The 14,227-nt window shown below is 43.2% G+C and overlaps 2 protein-coding genes across 3 annotated transcripts in view; one reads left to right on the top strand and one right to left on the bottom strand.

Moving 5' to 3' along the window:
* Nucleotides 1–14,227, bottom strand: part of nherf4b (NHERF family PDZ scaffold protein 4b) — a 350,895-nt gene that overhangs the window by 190,714 nt on the left and 145,954 nt on the right. The window lies entirely within an intron of this gene.
* med13a (mediator complex subunit 13a) overlaps nt 6,528–14,227 on the top strand; it is a 139,260-nt gene continuing 131,560 nt past the window's right edge. For both annotated transcript variants that reach the window (XM_085173980.1, XM_085173979.1), the window contains exons 1-2: nt 6,528–7,169; nt 13,546–13,780. In XM_085173980.1, coding sequence (XP_085030106.1) covers nt 7,104–7,169; nt 13,546–13,780 — 301 coding nt within the window. In that variant the 5' untranslated portion in view covers nt 6,528–7,103. The remainder of the gene's footprint in view (nt 7,170–13,545; nt 13,781–14,227) is intronic.

The following is a 14,227-nucleotide window of genomic DNA, read 5'->3' as shown; positions in this document are numbered from 1 at the left end:
ATTGTTGTCTTTCTTAAATGTTCAGTTAAACTGCTGGTGGAAGGTTTCTATGTATCCTCATTTTTAATTGTTACATCTGGAAATCTGTTACATTATAACAAATTAGACACCAAAAATAACAACTTTGAAAGTATTCATAAATTAGTTACTAGTGTAAACAACAGGCATTCTTACATGTTTATACTGGATTTGATCCCATTTGTTTTATAATCTACTTGTGCGGTGACTTGATCATGTCAGACGTTGACATTTACGAGCTGGAAAATGAATCGAGACTTGGAACGAGCACCTCAAGTGATTCGAACAAGTACAGGTTGCTTTTTTTTTTTTTTAGAAATGGAGGACGGTGATACTCATCGATCACAGCACCACTTTAATTTAACCATTTCTGCCAGTGTTGCATTTTTGCAGCACAATCAACTAACGTAATGAGCTCAGTGCGGGAAGGTGAGGGGTGGTGAGGGTGGTGTTGGGGCTGATAGGGTGATCGGATCCTATCACGAGGACTCGAAAGCCTGCTGGGTGGTAAACGGCGCTCTATATCAATCAGCTGATAGAAGGAGGAAACACACGGGCTCTGGAGCCTCCTCCATCCCACACACAGCGTCCAATTAAACAATTATGGGATGAGGCTGCTCTAATTGGAAACATGGCCGCACAAGAGCCTCCACTGCATCAACGGTCCTTCAGACAGCCTACTCCACGCCTCTCAGCATGCCCTTGAGTTGAACTCTCCGCTCTGTCTTGCTGTCACCCTCGTGTTCTCTCTTTCTGTCTGCTTCTGTTTTCAGTTTTAATTGCAGTAGTCCAGATGGACGCTGGGAAAACTGCAGTGTCTGCAAGCCTGTATGGACTGTACTTCCTGTGGCTGCTGTGTCCTTTATTTAACACATAACCTTCCATAATCTGAGACTAGGAGTTCAGGATTGCACTGCAGCCGGATCTGGGTGCAATCATTTGCATGTGTCCTTCTGAAGGTTTTTATTGCTTGTTTACAGGTGTGGCTTTTGTAAACTGGAATAATCACGACAGTAGCGTGAATGCTTCTTCCCTGGATGCGGCCCGTCCCTCAGTGTCACTGTGGAGGAAAATGACAAAGTGCCGTGTCACAGAAGAATGCTGGGCATGTTGTAGCCAGTCGCACAGGTCAGCCTCCTGACAGCGGGCCAGTTTTATGGCTTTGCTGACTGCTGCTTTTAATGGTGTAATTGTGACAATGATCTCATTCTCTCCCTCTCCGCCTGATCTCGAGGAGCTCTGTGTTTCCCAGTGGCTGGCAGTCAGGAGGGAGAGGTGGGGGTTCACATTTCATTAGCTTTCAATTCATATTGAATTTATTAATCCCATGCTGGTTCCGCAGGCTCGAAGGCTGCTTAAAGGGGGGGGATATCTTCGATATAGACACCTTTTCCTCCATCTGCTTGCAATGTGTGCACAAAACTGTATGAAAGAGGGGTGTGTGGGGGGGGGGGGGGGGGGGGTAAAGGAGCCAAGGAAGGCGGGAATGGAGCAACGACAGCCTCACAACAAGGACTCGTGAAAAGACTGCAGCGGCAAAAAGTGTGTCAGATCATTTACCAGCAGGGATGCACGACTTCGCCTTTTTAAAGGCAGCAGCCCTGCAGAAAGGCTCTTGTCTAGTCAGCACTGCAACAAAGGCACAGCCACGGCTTTATTTGTGCGCCTGGAATGTTCCCGTGTGCTCAGGGGCAGCACCCGAACAACTAACCCTCGGCTCCATCAAGGGAGGGAGCGCGGCGCTAACCTCAGCCAGACCCCAGATAGAGAAGCCAAGCATTGTCGCAGCGACCGAGCTGACAAGCACTTCACACTATTTAGCTCCAGAAGTGACTCAACAAAGGGCAGCTCTCTGCCTAACTGTCTCTGAGTAACGCCGTTTGATGTCGCGCTGTTTCTGAAGAGACTCTGTGTTGGATCACACGGTCCTGTTACAAAGCGCAGAGCTGGAAGTGAGCAGGTGTCAGCTGACAGAAAACAAGTTTATCCATCGCTTGTGCAAACAGTCTAAAAGCATGCACTTTTCTCAGCTACAACACTTGTAGTTCACGATCAGCTATTCATGATGCCCTCACTCAGCAAGCCTTTACACACTACTGCCCGCTTTGAGGGCACGCAGCCAACTGCTCTGCGTCCTCAGCACTCTGCAGCCCTTTCAAGCTAATAACAAGAAGGCTCGTGTTATCATTAAAAAAAGCAAAAAAAACCTTTCAATTGGCTTTGCTTTATGTTCTTCTGTTAGTGGGAGGGGCTGCTGGGAAGTTCCCATTCAAGCTCAGGCCAAGTTTAAGTCGAGCTGAGTAGCAGCAGGATGGTGGAGTAAAGCAGAACTTGCTGATTTGGGTGAAAATCTTCCTTGAACATCCATCAGTCAGCTCGTGCGTTACACGCTGTACTTTCTCGTTCCACACGTACCTGATCTGCAGGCCTCGAGCTCTCCGCCAACCATTACTCTCACATATTTCGTTTCATTCTTTCACTTTCCTTATGGGATCTTTCCCCCCACTGAAAAGGTGCACGGCTTATTCTGCATCATGACTGCATCTTTGCAGAGACCTAAAAGAGCAAACGCACAGTGAAGCCCTTTATAAAGACTGCACACTGCACACTCTGTTCACCAGTGACAGAAACTTGTTCAGCAAAACTCATTTTAATAATGAATTCTAAATACGTCTGGACACAAACCGAACAAGGGCCAATTAAATGCTGCAGTGCATGATGAGTCCTCCACCTCACAGGTCAGGCTTTGTGTCTTTAGTTTCATTGCCTGCATCATTATGTTTTATGTTCGTGTTAGATTTATCCCCCTCTGTCTGTGAGTCAGCCTCATCAACACACAGTTGTAGTGTTTTAGTTTACATCATTTACTTGTCTGTTTCCTCCTTATACGGCTAATTCTTTCAGATGAATGAAGTAACACATGCAAATGTTTTAAGCCAACTCGACTTTATGTTCTCCCTCAGTGTGGATTATGAAGAGGCTGATTACCGTCTCAGAATATTAAATTTCACACACAACCTCGGCACGCCTGACGTTTTTCTTCTTCTGTGTCAATAACTTTGCAGTCGATGCCATATGTCATCATTTGAGTGAATGAACAGAGTAAGCGGCTATTCTCACTGTTTGTGGTGGCTAATTATGAGCACTCGGGGAAGGAGCCAAGGAAGGAAGGAAGCAGGGGGAGCAAAGACAACATATATCTCCGTGTGTGTTAACATGGCGGCTGGGAGGGGGGTGGCTTTATTTGAACGTGGCACAGTTGTTGACCCTCTTCATAACTAACCTCTGCAGAGGCTAAGAGTGGGATATGACCACTTAGCCTCCGTAAACACAAGTTACACTGTTGAACTCTGGACCTCGGAGTCGTGCTCTCAGCTGCCGGGTGCCTCGTCTGCCCGTGGAGGGGAAAACCTCTTCCTGCCTGGGTGGTCACTTTCATTGATTTACAGAAAGCTTTTCAGATATTTCACATGACTGTTACGATCTTTCAGTAGCAGCATTGTTTGTCTTGTTTCTTGTCTCATGCCTAAGGCCACAGGACATACTCGAGAACAAGAGCAAACACACAAAGCAGAAAACATACCAAAGGTTTGTGTTGCATTTCTGCACTCTGTGTTTCATGATTTATCGTTTCAGCATGTTTAATGATAATCAGGCTATTTTTCCATCCAGTACTGTAATGTTTTACTGTCTTATCTGATCGCAGGCCCTCATTAAATCCAGCCAATGTTTTTCTTTTGGCTAAATTGAACAGATTTTATGTTCACTTTTTCACGCAGGATTTAGAGACACAGGGGAACTTTGACAAACGCTCCTACAGCAGACTGGCAGGGACCACAGAGCATGTCAAATCAAATGTCAAAGAAGCAGTCGGCCAAATTCAGACTATCCTAAACTCTCCTGTCCCCAATATGCTTTTGCGCTGCTGGGATAGAATATATGTGACAGAAAGTCTCTGTGGGGCTCAGATAAGAGGGAGCTGGAGATAAGTGAGAGAAAACTATCGGCAGATATGATCGCAATCTGTTACCCACATTAGTTTCTCTGGTATGACAACTGTGCTCATCGACTTCACTATTAGATGTGTTTTTTTTCCGTTTCTGTTAAACAGTCTTATACAGATGGTATCATGCCACAATTGTTTTTCGTATCAAGGACTGATGATAAAGCGTGGGAAGCTCTGGAAGTGAGATTAACATCCATTCCTATGGGAAGATTTAAGGTTTAAGAAGCTACGCAGTCCTTTAGGATCAGATGAAAGACAAAGCTGATTTTGCAGAGCTTTGGGGAGTGCACAGAGCGAGCTAAAACTCTTGTTATATATGTTGCATCTGTAATGCATTTAAGAACATGAACAATTAACATAGCTTTGCTAAATGCTGGATTTTTAAAAACTGTCTAAACAGTGAACAAATATAATTTTGGTTCAGGCATAAATCAAACAGACGTGAGCAAAGTGTGAAAGATGGAAACAGAAGAAATGATCAAAGTGAATGTCACTTGCTTCGAGTGTGCAGAGTTTTCATGTTCTGCAGGTGATCTTAGTGAACATTTCTCCTCATAAGGTCTGGGAACAAATCGCTTTCTTCACATGTTCTCTTCAGGCCACCGCACTGTGACTCCATCGGTGTTTCAGCAGCAGCCGGCTGCTTCTGCTCTCAGGATCATCGCCGCTTTTCTGTTTCCCTGTTCTCACTGTAAGTCTCGTGAACAGCAGATGTCACTTATACTTATCCGGGGCACACAGGAAATGAACTGCTGCAGGCAGTTTTCAGGTCTGAATTATGTAAGCGCATTATTGCAGGCTTATACAAAAGTCCACAAATGCTGTTATAATGTCATAAACATAGGAATTTTGGAAAAACAGAGATATGTTCTTATGTTGGGATCAAAGGAAACAATACGTGATATGATGAGATATATGATTATTCCAAAATGTGCACTTAGGAACTGCAAATCTCTGTGGATGAATCCCTGTATAACAGAAACAAAAGGGGCTGGCTACCCAACCATCGGCATTAATTTCTTTACAGAAATTATGACTAAAGACAGCTTACACTGTAATCTAATTAGGAACAGCCAACTGCAAAACACAGTATTAGTATTCCATGAATCTACACTGCTTAGGAGGAGTAGACGACTTAAGGATTAAAAAGGAAACAAACTCTGGCTGAGTTTAATTTTTTTAAGGTGACCAGTAATATGGGTTTGAATACATTTATTAAAAGTTGATTGTTAAAAAAAATTATGTAGCGATGCAGATGACAAATATACATAGTGATGCAGAAACAAAGGCTCTCTAAAAACAGATAACCTTAACTGGGTTTATTCTGCATACTGTTTGCAGCACTAATTGAAATCCTTTTAATTTGGCCCAGCACCAACTTGGATCCTGGCTGGATGAGATCAGAGGTGCAGGATTTAGAAGTCTATCTAGATGTCAGTCTATTACTCTGTACTTCAGACAATTTAAAGTGGAAGTTCTTTAAAGCTTTTCTTACAGAGAAGAATTTGAAAAGAATATACAGTAATTACCCTGGTCTGTGTGCTGTAGTTGGTGGTACTCAAATGCAACACCCCCTGAACCCTATCAGGGCTCCCTGTCAGATGGTGTGATGAGTAGAGATGTGGCCTTTTTATAGTGAGCGATGTATTTGCTTGGATCTTACGGGTTCTCTTATTTCAAACCTGATGAAACACCCTACAGTGTAACTTTACTCTTTGATTTGGAATTTGTATAAACAAACAGCATCCTTAACGACACACTTTAGGAAGACTGTGTGGAACATCCTCTGCTATATTGCAACGGCATCAACAACGATTTTTATTTCATTTATTCATGAATTGAACTTTTGCTTCTTACATTTCTTTCACGTGTTGCATTCCTGCAGTGCAGCGCCTTATAAATATGAGATTTGACTGCTTTCATTTCGTCGCTTGAGCTACACAATGTTTAACTACTGCTTTGAATAAAGTAAAAAAAAAAGAATTCAATTCATCAATTCTTTTTGGTCGTGCATTTCAATTGCAAGTGCAACATCACATGCGCTAGGTGGTGCACTGTGTAAGTGAGCAAGTTTATAGGGTTTGATCATTAGTAACAAAATCTGTTGCTCAGTAGCGCCACTTGCGCTGGCCCAGCGGCAATACCTATCAGTCTTGTGTTATTACAGCCCTCATGACCACGACAGTGTCACAGCAACGGCACTAAAAGCGAAAGTCGTTGTCGTGACTTTCAAAGTAAGACGTCCATGAGCGGTAAAAAAAATTTGCAGGCTCTCTTTTGACGTGTTGCATGTGAAAAACAAACAAATGCATTATTTTGGTGAATAAATAGAAATCTCACATGCAATAATTATAGTGTTCAATATCTTTTTCATAACCACGTGTTTATGATATTACTGCAATTGTGAAGAGGAATAATTGCATGCTTTTATTTTTCCGGAAGTGCACCTTACAGTCTGACGCGTGTCTGCACGTGGACGGCTAACTTGCCAAAGATTTGACCACGAATGAGCCAATAGGCTGTGGAAGGCAGAGTTGTCCCTGTGGCCGCCATTAAAGAAAGGAATCCATGAATTCAAATGGAAACCAACAGGAACCGAGGCTGAAATAATGATCGAAATAATCGTTAAAATATAGGCCGGTGCCAGAATTCGAGAGGTTGCTACAGGATGTGTTTCGATTTTAGGCTAAATTTTGCGATGGAGGAGTGAGACAGGACGTTTTTATTTTTTTAAGCGGAGACCGTTTTAGGGCTAAGGGGGAGGGGGAGAGTTGCTTCTTTGCTCTCCTTTTCTTTTTGTTTTATGAACATTTTTCGCTTCCCTGAACGCGGTTTTACTGTGTGCTTTTGACATGTCGACTTAAAGACCACGCTGTCTTTTTTATCCGCTTTTATCCCCGGTGGGAGGAAACTGTAATCGGAAGGTTGTTGAATTAACTATCCTCCAGCCAAATGTTAGAAAAAATATTTCTCGCTGATTAAGCCTGTACATCTTAGAAAACACCGATCCGCAAATTGTTTTTATTTTAATTTCCCGGGAAGTGAAATGATGGAGAGTTGGATTTCGCAGTGAAGAAGGATGAGTTCTTGTTTTGTACCAAACGGGGCCAGCTTGGAGGATTGCCATTCCAATCTATTCTGTCTGGTAAGAGATTTAAAACTAAAGGAAAGCAGCCATTTTTAACTAGCTGAACGGGGGCTAAGCTAACGCTAGCCACAGAGGCATCAGTTGATAGCAGCTTAGCTAGGCTTACGGCCCTGTCGAAGCTGACATCGTTTTAGGACAACAAGGTGTCCCACTTTGCTAATATTACCGCGTACGCTTGTTTTTTTAGTAAGTTTGGCCCCAGGTGTGACCGCTTGCCTATTATAATCTTCTTTCCATTACATTTCCGTTTCCCAGTTCACAAACAACACACTTGAGGTTAACGCTAGTGGCTTGCAAAGCTTCATTTACTTTATGTCATAAGACACACACACACATACAGAGCAGCATATAATCTTGTTAGCATGGAAATAAATGTTGTGCATTTTACTGCCAGAGGCAGGACCGTGCTGCCCAGAGTGGAGTTGTAGCACTTTCTCTCCTTTCGCCTCAACACCTTGTTTATTATTAACTTGCTGCCTCGTTCGCGTCGCATTTCCACTGTGTTTTATCGAGTGTTGACCCGTAAACCAAACATTTCATGGACTTCAGTTTGTGGCGTTTAGTCAGAGTCTGACGCTGTGGTGCCTTTGAATACTATTTTCCTCCCCGTGTGTGTGTTTGTGTTTGTGTGGCACTGACAACTCCTGGATGAAAGAATGTCGTTGCCCAACTTGCAGAGCCTGTCGATAGAAACACGCCCCTTAATAAGTCTTGTCTCGAAAGCTCTTTCCTTTTAACAGGCATGTTACTGATATTACCGCCGCAGTTGTCTGTTTGCAACCACTTATGTATTATGTCATCATCTTGTTTATTGGTGGATTTAATCTCCTTGGACCTCATTTTCTAGTATTCACACCAACTAGGGCACAGGCCCCAGGCTGATTATATAATCTGTGGCATTCATCCCTGGGCACTACATCACACGGGGAAGCTACACACCTCAGCTACACCTAACTTTCTACACCTACCATCAGCATCTTGCCAGTTGTGGCTAGTTGGCATCACCCTAAATAGTTGTGGTTATGCTTCTAGCCGCTCAAAGCTCTCCAGTATTCTTTTAAATCCCGTGCACTAAGAGCCAATCGTGTGGTCTACAGTCTTAGCCACAGCAGCAAATGTAAAGGTGCTGCTTGAGCAGAGCGTCTCTGGGATAATCAGGAACACGGTCTGAATGTGTTTGTTGTTGCAGTTAATTGGCTTGTCAGCAGGCTTAACTCCAGTTTCACTTGTAGGTTAGCCGAGGAGCACAATGTGCTCGTCTCCAACCGCAGGAAATTGTTAATGTGATTGTCAAGTGCTGAAATGCACCCTTTAGAAAAAGGAGACTTCTCTTATAGATTAAATGACATAGAAACCACTCTGTGGTGCAGTGGCAAGGCTGCAAAGTGCATAGATTGTGACTCAGTTTGTTAATGTTATTATTAGAGTTATTATATTATTATTACATGAAAACGGTAAACAAGAAGTGAGCCTACAAGTGCATCACAAGTAATTCTGACACAGAATCTAGCATAATAACAGTTGAGTGAAATATTACACTGTTCTTACCACAAATTGACACAGCTGTCCACCCCCTAAAGGTAACGTTTCGCTGCAGAAAATCCCCACTCTCTCAGTACTACTCTGTTGGGTCGATTGTGTGTGCTGAACTCATAATTACAATGTTTACGACAGCACTTGAAGGCAGCGTTGGCTACAGTATACAGGCGAGATAGAGGCTGGTAGTTGTGGTGCTGTGCCTGTCTGGCTGACATTTTCCTGCACACTGAGACTAAGCATAACACCACTGCTGTTATGACTCACTTACTCAACAGACTCCACTTTGTGGTTTTATGGTGAAAGAATGCGAAGACTTTGTGGTAGTCTCTCCCCCCCGTTCATTTTTCCGTGGATACTCTCCTCTGGAGTATGATACTACTTGTTGCATGCTGTTTTTTCTTTTTTCTTCTTGGCATTTTTAAAGTGGGCTTACTTGGAATAACTCAGAGTGTAAGGTAAATTTATCTGTTCCTCCACTATGAAACACAATTGCGGCTGCCTTGTTGTGAAATTTATAGTCGGACCTGCGATACATTTATGAGCTGGAGAAGGCTGTAAACTCTAAAGAACCACTTGGCAGAGATCTTCCTCTCAGCGATGTGCATCAGTTGAAACTGATTGAATTTTTGCATTCGCCTGAACTCGAAATGCAAACTCACACTTGGTAGTTTCAGGTTTGTTTCCTGACAGAGTTAACGGTGGGAGAGGGGCAACAGGCAGGAAGAGGGGCTTGCTATGAAAGGAGCATATGTGGTATGATTAGTGAAGCTTCACCTGTTGCTTGTCTCTTATCTTGAAAGGCATCTGCTCGAACACAGTGTTCCCATACCAAGACTCAGAACTCTTAAGTTGCTGGAGGGAAGGTGAGCAGCTGGCAAAAGCAGGGGTCATGACCTCCCCTGAGCACGCATCACCTCAGGCAAACTTCCTGCCTGTATCCACTGGCTTTTTGGCCTTAGCTTCCCTCGTAATGCAGCAGTGTGATTTTTCTGGTTTGGCATATGAAAGACAAAACTTCTCGTGACCCACATCGCCTACGCTGCTGGGACATCTGTATAAGCTGCTGCTCACATACCTGAGCATTTACTAAGACACAGACGGGCGCCTGAAATGTTCAAGGCACACTCGTGCACACAGCCGGGACAGCATGAATGTTGGAAGGAAATACAGATATCCTTGGCATCCCCTGATCTTTTTTTTTTTTTCTTGCGCACACACACGCACAAGCTGCAACTAATTTATTTTGAAAGCACAGACAGAACAATTGCAGAAGGCACATTTATCCTTGATAGAGCAGTCTGCCTGTTGGATATTGTTGATGGGAGGCAAAGTACTGATGTGTCCGGCCTTCAGTCTCTTAAAGCTCAGGAGAATCTAAGGACAAAGGGAAATATGTGGTTTGATTTAGTACACTGTCACATGTGTTTTGTGTCAGGTTAAAGACTGTTATGACAGCTAAGACAAAGCAGGGAAACAAACTGTAAGCAGGCTGACTGAAAGTTTGAACTACATGAGTTGCAAATGTAATTTAACACCAGTGTAATTCCTAACTGATGTAGCCGACTGTGCATCTGTGCACCCTGAGAGATTACTTGTTTAAGAAACAGGTTGTATAAAAGCCTTTCACATGTTGTTTAAAGGTTGCGCGCAACTCAAACGACAGAAAGTCGCTGGCCAGCAGTGCTGCCGAGAACTTTATCACATGCACACAGAGACGATTTGATCATCTATAAATGCAAAGATGGACTTTTAGCATTTGATGTTGTGGTGTTTGAAGAATTATAATTTACATTCGTCTTGATTGAGTCCATCCGTTATGAATCAGCAGTAGAACTATTTGGCTTACTTCCCGTCTAAACAAAGCAGATTCTGCTTGACATCTTGCAGGAGGAGACTGGTTTTTATTACTAAGTGGCTTGAGACATCTTCTTATCCGATTCTTCCCAGTAAGCTTAGTGGGTACAGATGCTGCTTTTTGTGGTCTTTGCTTGGCAATCCTATTGTCAGTGGAATAGACCAGAGGAACTCCCCCTCTGCACGTAGAGTAGCTCGGTCGATGTTACGTTAGGGTTCAAGTCAAAATTTTTCGTTTATTTCGTTTGTGTAAGAAAATGTGTCCACGGACAGATATGAAGCCGTAGCAGAAATGTTAAACATTTGCTAAGGGTTCACTTAACGCGTTGCATAAGTCGTCCTACACCGTGCACAAGCTTCATCAAACTCAGCCACCGTAGTTTTTGACTAACAGCATTTCACTGCTGAACCAATTCACCATATTTTCACCTTCTAGATAAGGACGAGGCTGTGATAACATTGACAGCCCTGTTAAGTTGTTGCATTGTGTAACAGGGATCATTTATTGCAAAGTAAATAAAAGAATAGAGGAGGCTGTAGCAGTTTGATAAAGTTTCTGTTAATCATAAAGTCGCATGTCAAGGTTTGGAAGTGTCAGATTTAAAAAACAAAAACATGCACGAAGGCAGGCAGTTACTTTTTCACTGAAACTGTGTTTGTGGTGTTTTTAACTTTTATTCTTCTAATTCTTGTAATTTGATTGCATACTGCACATTAACTGCAGTACAAGAAAGTGTGTAACAAACAGCTGATGATGCAGCTGCAGAGTAAGATGAAAATGTTCTGTTTCATTCATTCATTCATGTTTTAGCAGTGACTTTGGCATTAGCAGGTAAATCTCACACTGGATGTGGAGAGTTAACCAACTGTTTAATCTTCTCAGCTGATCAGTTTTTATGCATTTAAGTGCAACACGGTATAGTTAAGCCTCTTTTTTTTTTTTTTTAAGGAACTTGTCAGAAATACATTTTCACTTAATTGACTTAATATTAATGATCTTTATTGTTTTATTATAGATTACAACCGCTTAATTGCCTGTGAATGTAATACTTATGTGAAAGAACAGAGTAGGAAGTGATTAGATAGAAGATCCCTGTAGCCACTATGTAAATCCAGGGAAGGCTTTTTATTGCTTGCTTGCTTAAGATAACTCAGCAATAGCAAAAAGTCAAGGTAATGCTTATTCCAGTTGTGTTTTCAGTGTTTCTCCACAGAAGGCTCGACAGTTATCTAAACAAATATCACCGGAAATATTTCAGATGGTGCAAGTATCTGTAAAAGATAATCATACAAACTGTGTTGGCATTAATTCATTATTGCCAACATACCGAGAAACTTGTCTGAGTAACGGCTGACGTACCGCGACCGACTTGCAGACTGTGTGCAGCACATAATCACTTCTAAATGTGTGAAACCAATATGGACGAGTGTGAGAGGCCTGTAATAAAATCTGTAGTGCACTCAAGACCAAAACCTTTTATATGGTGAAATGCACAATGCCATGGGGGACAGGCCACGGTCAGTAAGCTGATGAGGGCTGTTCACTTGCTAATTGCCTATCTGTACTGCCTATGATCTGGTTTCACAGTTAACCGTTGTCTTCGCCCTCCCTTTGCATTGTGTGCACAGATGTTTCCGAGCGAGGTGCAGGTGTAAAGAGGCGCTTCTCGCACTCCAGCAGGAAGGAGCGGCCTAACTGCTGCAGCTCTGTTACACACAGTTGTACACGGACCCGTTTCTGCTGTTTAAATCTTGGAGTTTGTCCTCAGCATGTGCAGCTGCTTTGAATTCCCCAGGAGTCTGCTTGTGCATCAGAGACCATGGGCTTTTGATCATACACATGACTATAAAGCAACCTCGGGCTTTTTTGTGTTTGACTCTCGGTTTAGTGGTGGAGCTTGTCTGTATTTGAACAAGCAGCCAGACTGTTTGTTGCTTGCTGTATCATATAGCGAGCGTTTACAGGATTCCTACTTAAACTGATGTTTTTTTTAAATTATTCTTTTCTGCTTGTGGGTGGAAATATTCATGGTGTCTTGATCTCCTAACTTGTTGTTGTGATCCAACTCGGCTCCAGCTGACACAACACAATGCCTCCCTGTCCCAGCTAACACCATAACGCTAACGCCACTGCTTGACCACAACCGCTGGTAATCACTTGCTCTGGCTCAGCGCCTTTGCACTTGAATTAGGACGTCCCTTGAACTGTAATGGCTTAATTGGTTGAATATACAGACAGACAGACAGCTTGCCAACTCGGCCAGAACGAACTGAAACTAAATGGTGGGAAGATGAACAGTCTGTGTTGTCGAAGATTACTTAAAATGATGTGCCCTAAGGCATTGTGTGTGTATTTTTATGGTAGTTAGCACGTGTGCATGTGTTTAGGTAGACATGGGTAGTCAGTCAGCGCTTGGGTGATAAGCTGCAGCGGCAGCCAGCAGCAGAGCGTAATGTTCCTGTTTTAACACTTAATAACCCCACCAGTGATTTACTGCCTATGAGGCTTTTTCCTGTGTGTTTTGTTCTCTTTAGAAAAGCCAGACAGTGTTTATAGAAAGCCCCCCCCCACACACACACACACACAGTACTCACCAATAATGAGGATTAAGCTGGTGAGACCACATTTACCAGCATTAGTTTTCTCCTGAGTGTTTCCAACATGTCTTTCATGGTCACTTTGAAAGCAGCTGAAACATTAAGTACAAGATCTTTTACAGAAACGGTCGAATGTCCCACTTTGTTTGCGGCTGTTTCTCGTTTGCGTCCGTAGCGAAATGTTTTCTCCTTCCAGTCTCGACAGCATGGGGTGTTGTCAGGATCGTTAGGGGGTGAAAACCCCCATAAAAGAGGATTAATACTTACTCTTAACACTCTGCTCACCACATGTTTCCTCAGAGGTGCTGAGTGGGTCCCAAAGCAGCGACTCTGCACACTAACAGTTTCTCTCTTCCCCCCCCCCACCTCTCCTGTCTTGCAGGCTGACTTGACAGGGATCAAATGGAAGAGGTTTGTGTGGCAGGGTCCCACCTCTGCACCAATCCTCTTCCCGGTGACGGAGGAGGACCCCATCCTATGCAGCTTCAGTCGCTGCCTGAAGGCTGATATACTAAGCGTGTGGAGGAGATGCCAGCAGCAGGGTCGGAGGGAGCTTTGGCTCTTCTGGTGGGGTGACGACCCAAACTTTGCTGATCTCATCCACAACGAGCTTGCAGGTGGGAACTCTTTTGCGTACACAGAAGTGCCGTTAATGTGAATAAATAAGCAATGCATGTTACATTTACTGTTTAGGTGCATTGCATTTCTGCAGCTTCCTCTCTCTATGAAGGTCGGACTCAGTTATAGGATAATAGCCAGATTAGTAACAGAGTTCAGAGGAGCAGGGCTGTTTGATTAAGAGATGCCCCTTACAGTTTAAGAGCAGTTCATTTACACTACTGCAGAAAGACGAACAGATAGTGTGGCAAGTTGTTTGGTTTTCTTTTAGATGATTGAGTACAAGTGGAATGTTCTTTTATTTTGTCAGAGAAATGACTCTGACAAAAACGCTATTGTAGGAATATGAAATTCTACTTCTGCTGCCTCTGTCAGACTGAGCCAAGGTTGCATAGCTAAATGAGTAATGGCTGTAAAAGATAGCAGAAAGTGTCAAGGACTCGCAG

Source organism: Neolamprologus multifasciatus, chromosome 10 (assembly GCF_963576455.1).
Source record: "Neolamprologus multifasciatus chromosome 10, fNeoMul1.2, whole genome shotgun sequence".
NCBI classification, from domain to species: domain Eukaryota; kingdom Metazoa; phylum Chordata; class Actinopteri; order Cichliformes; family Cichlidae; genus Neolamprologus; species Neolamprologus multifasciatus.
This window is presented reverse-complemented; position numbering and strand designations above follow the sequence as displayed.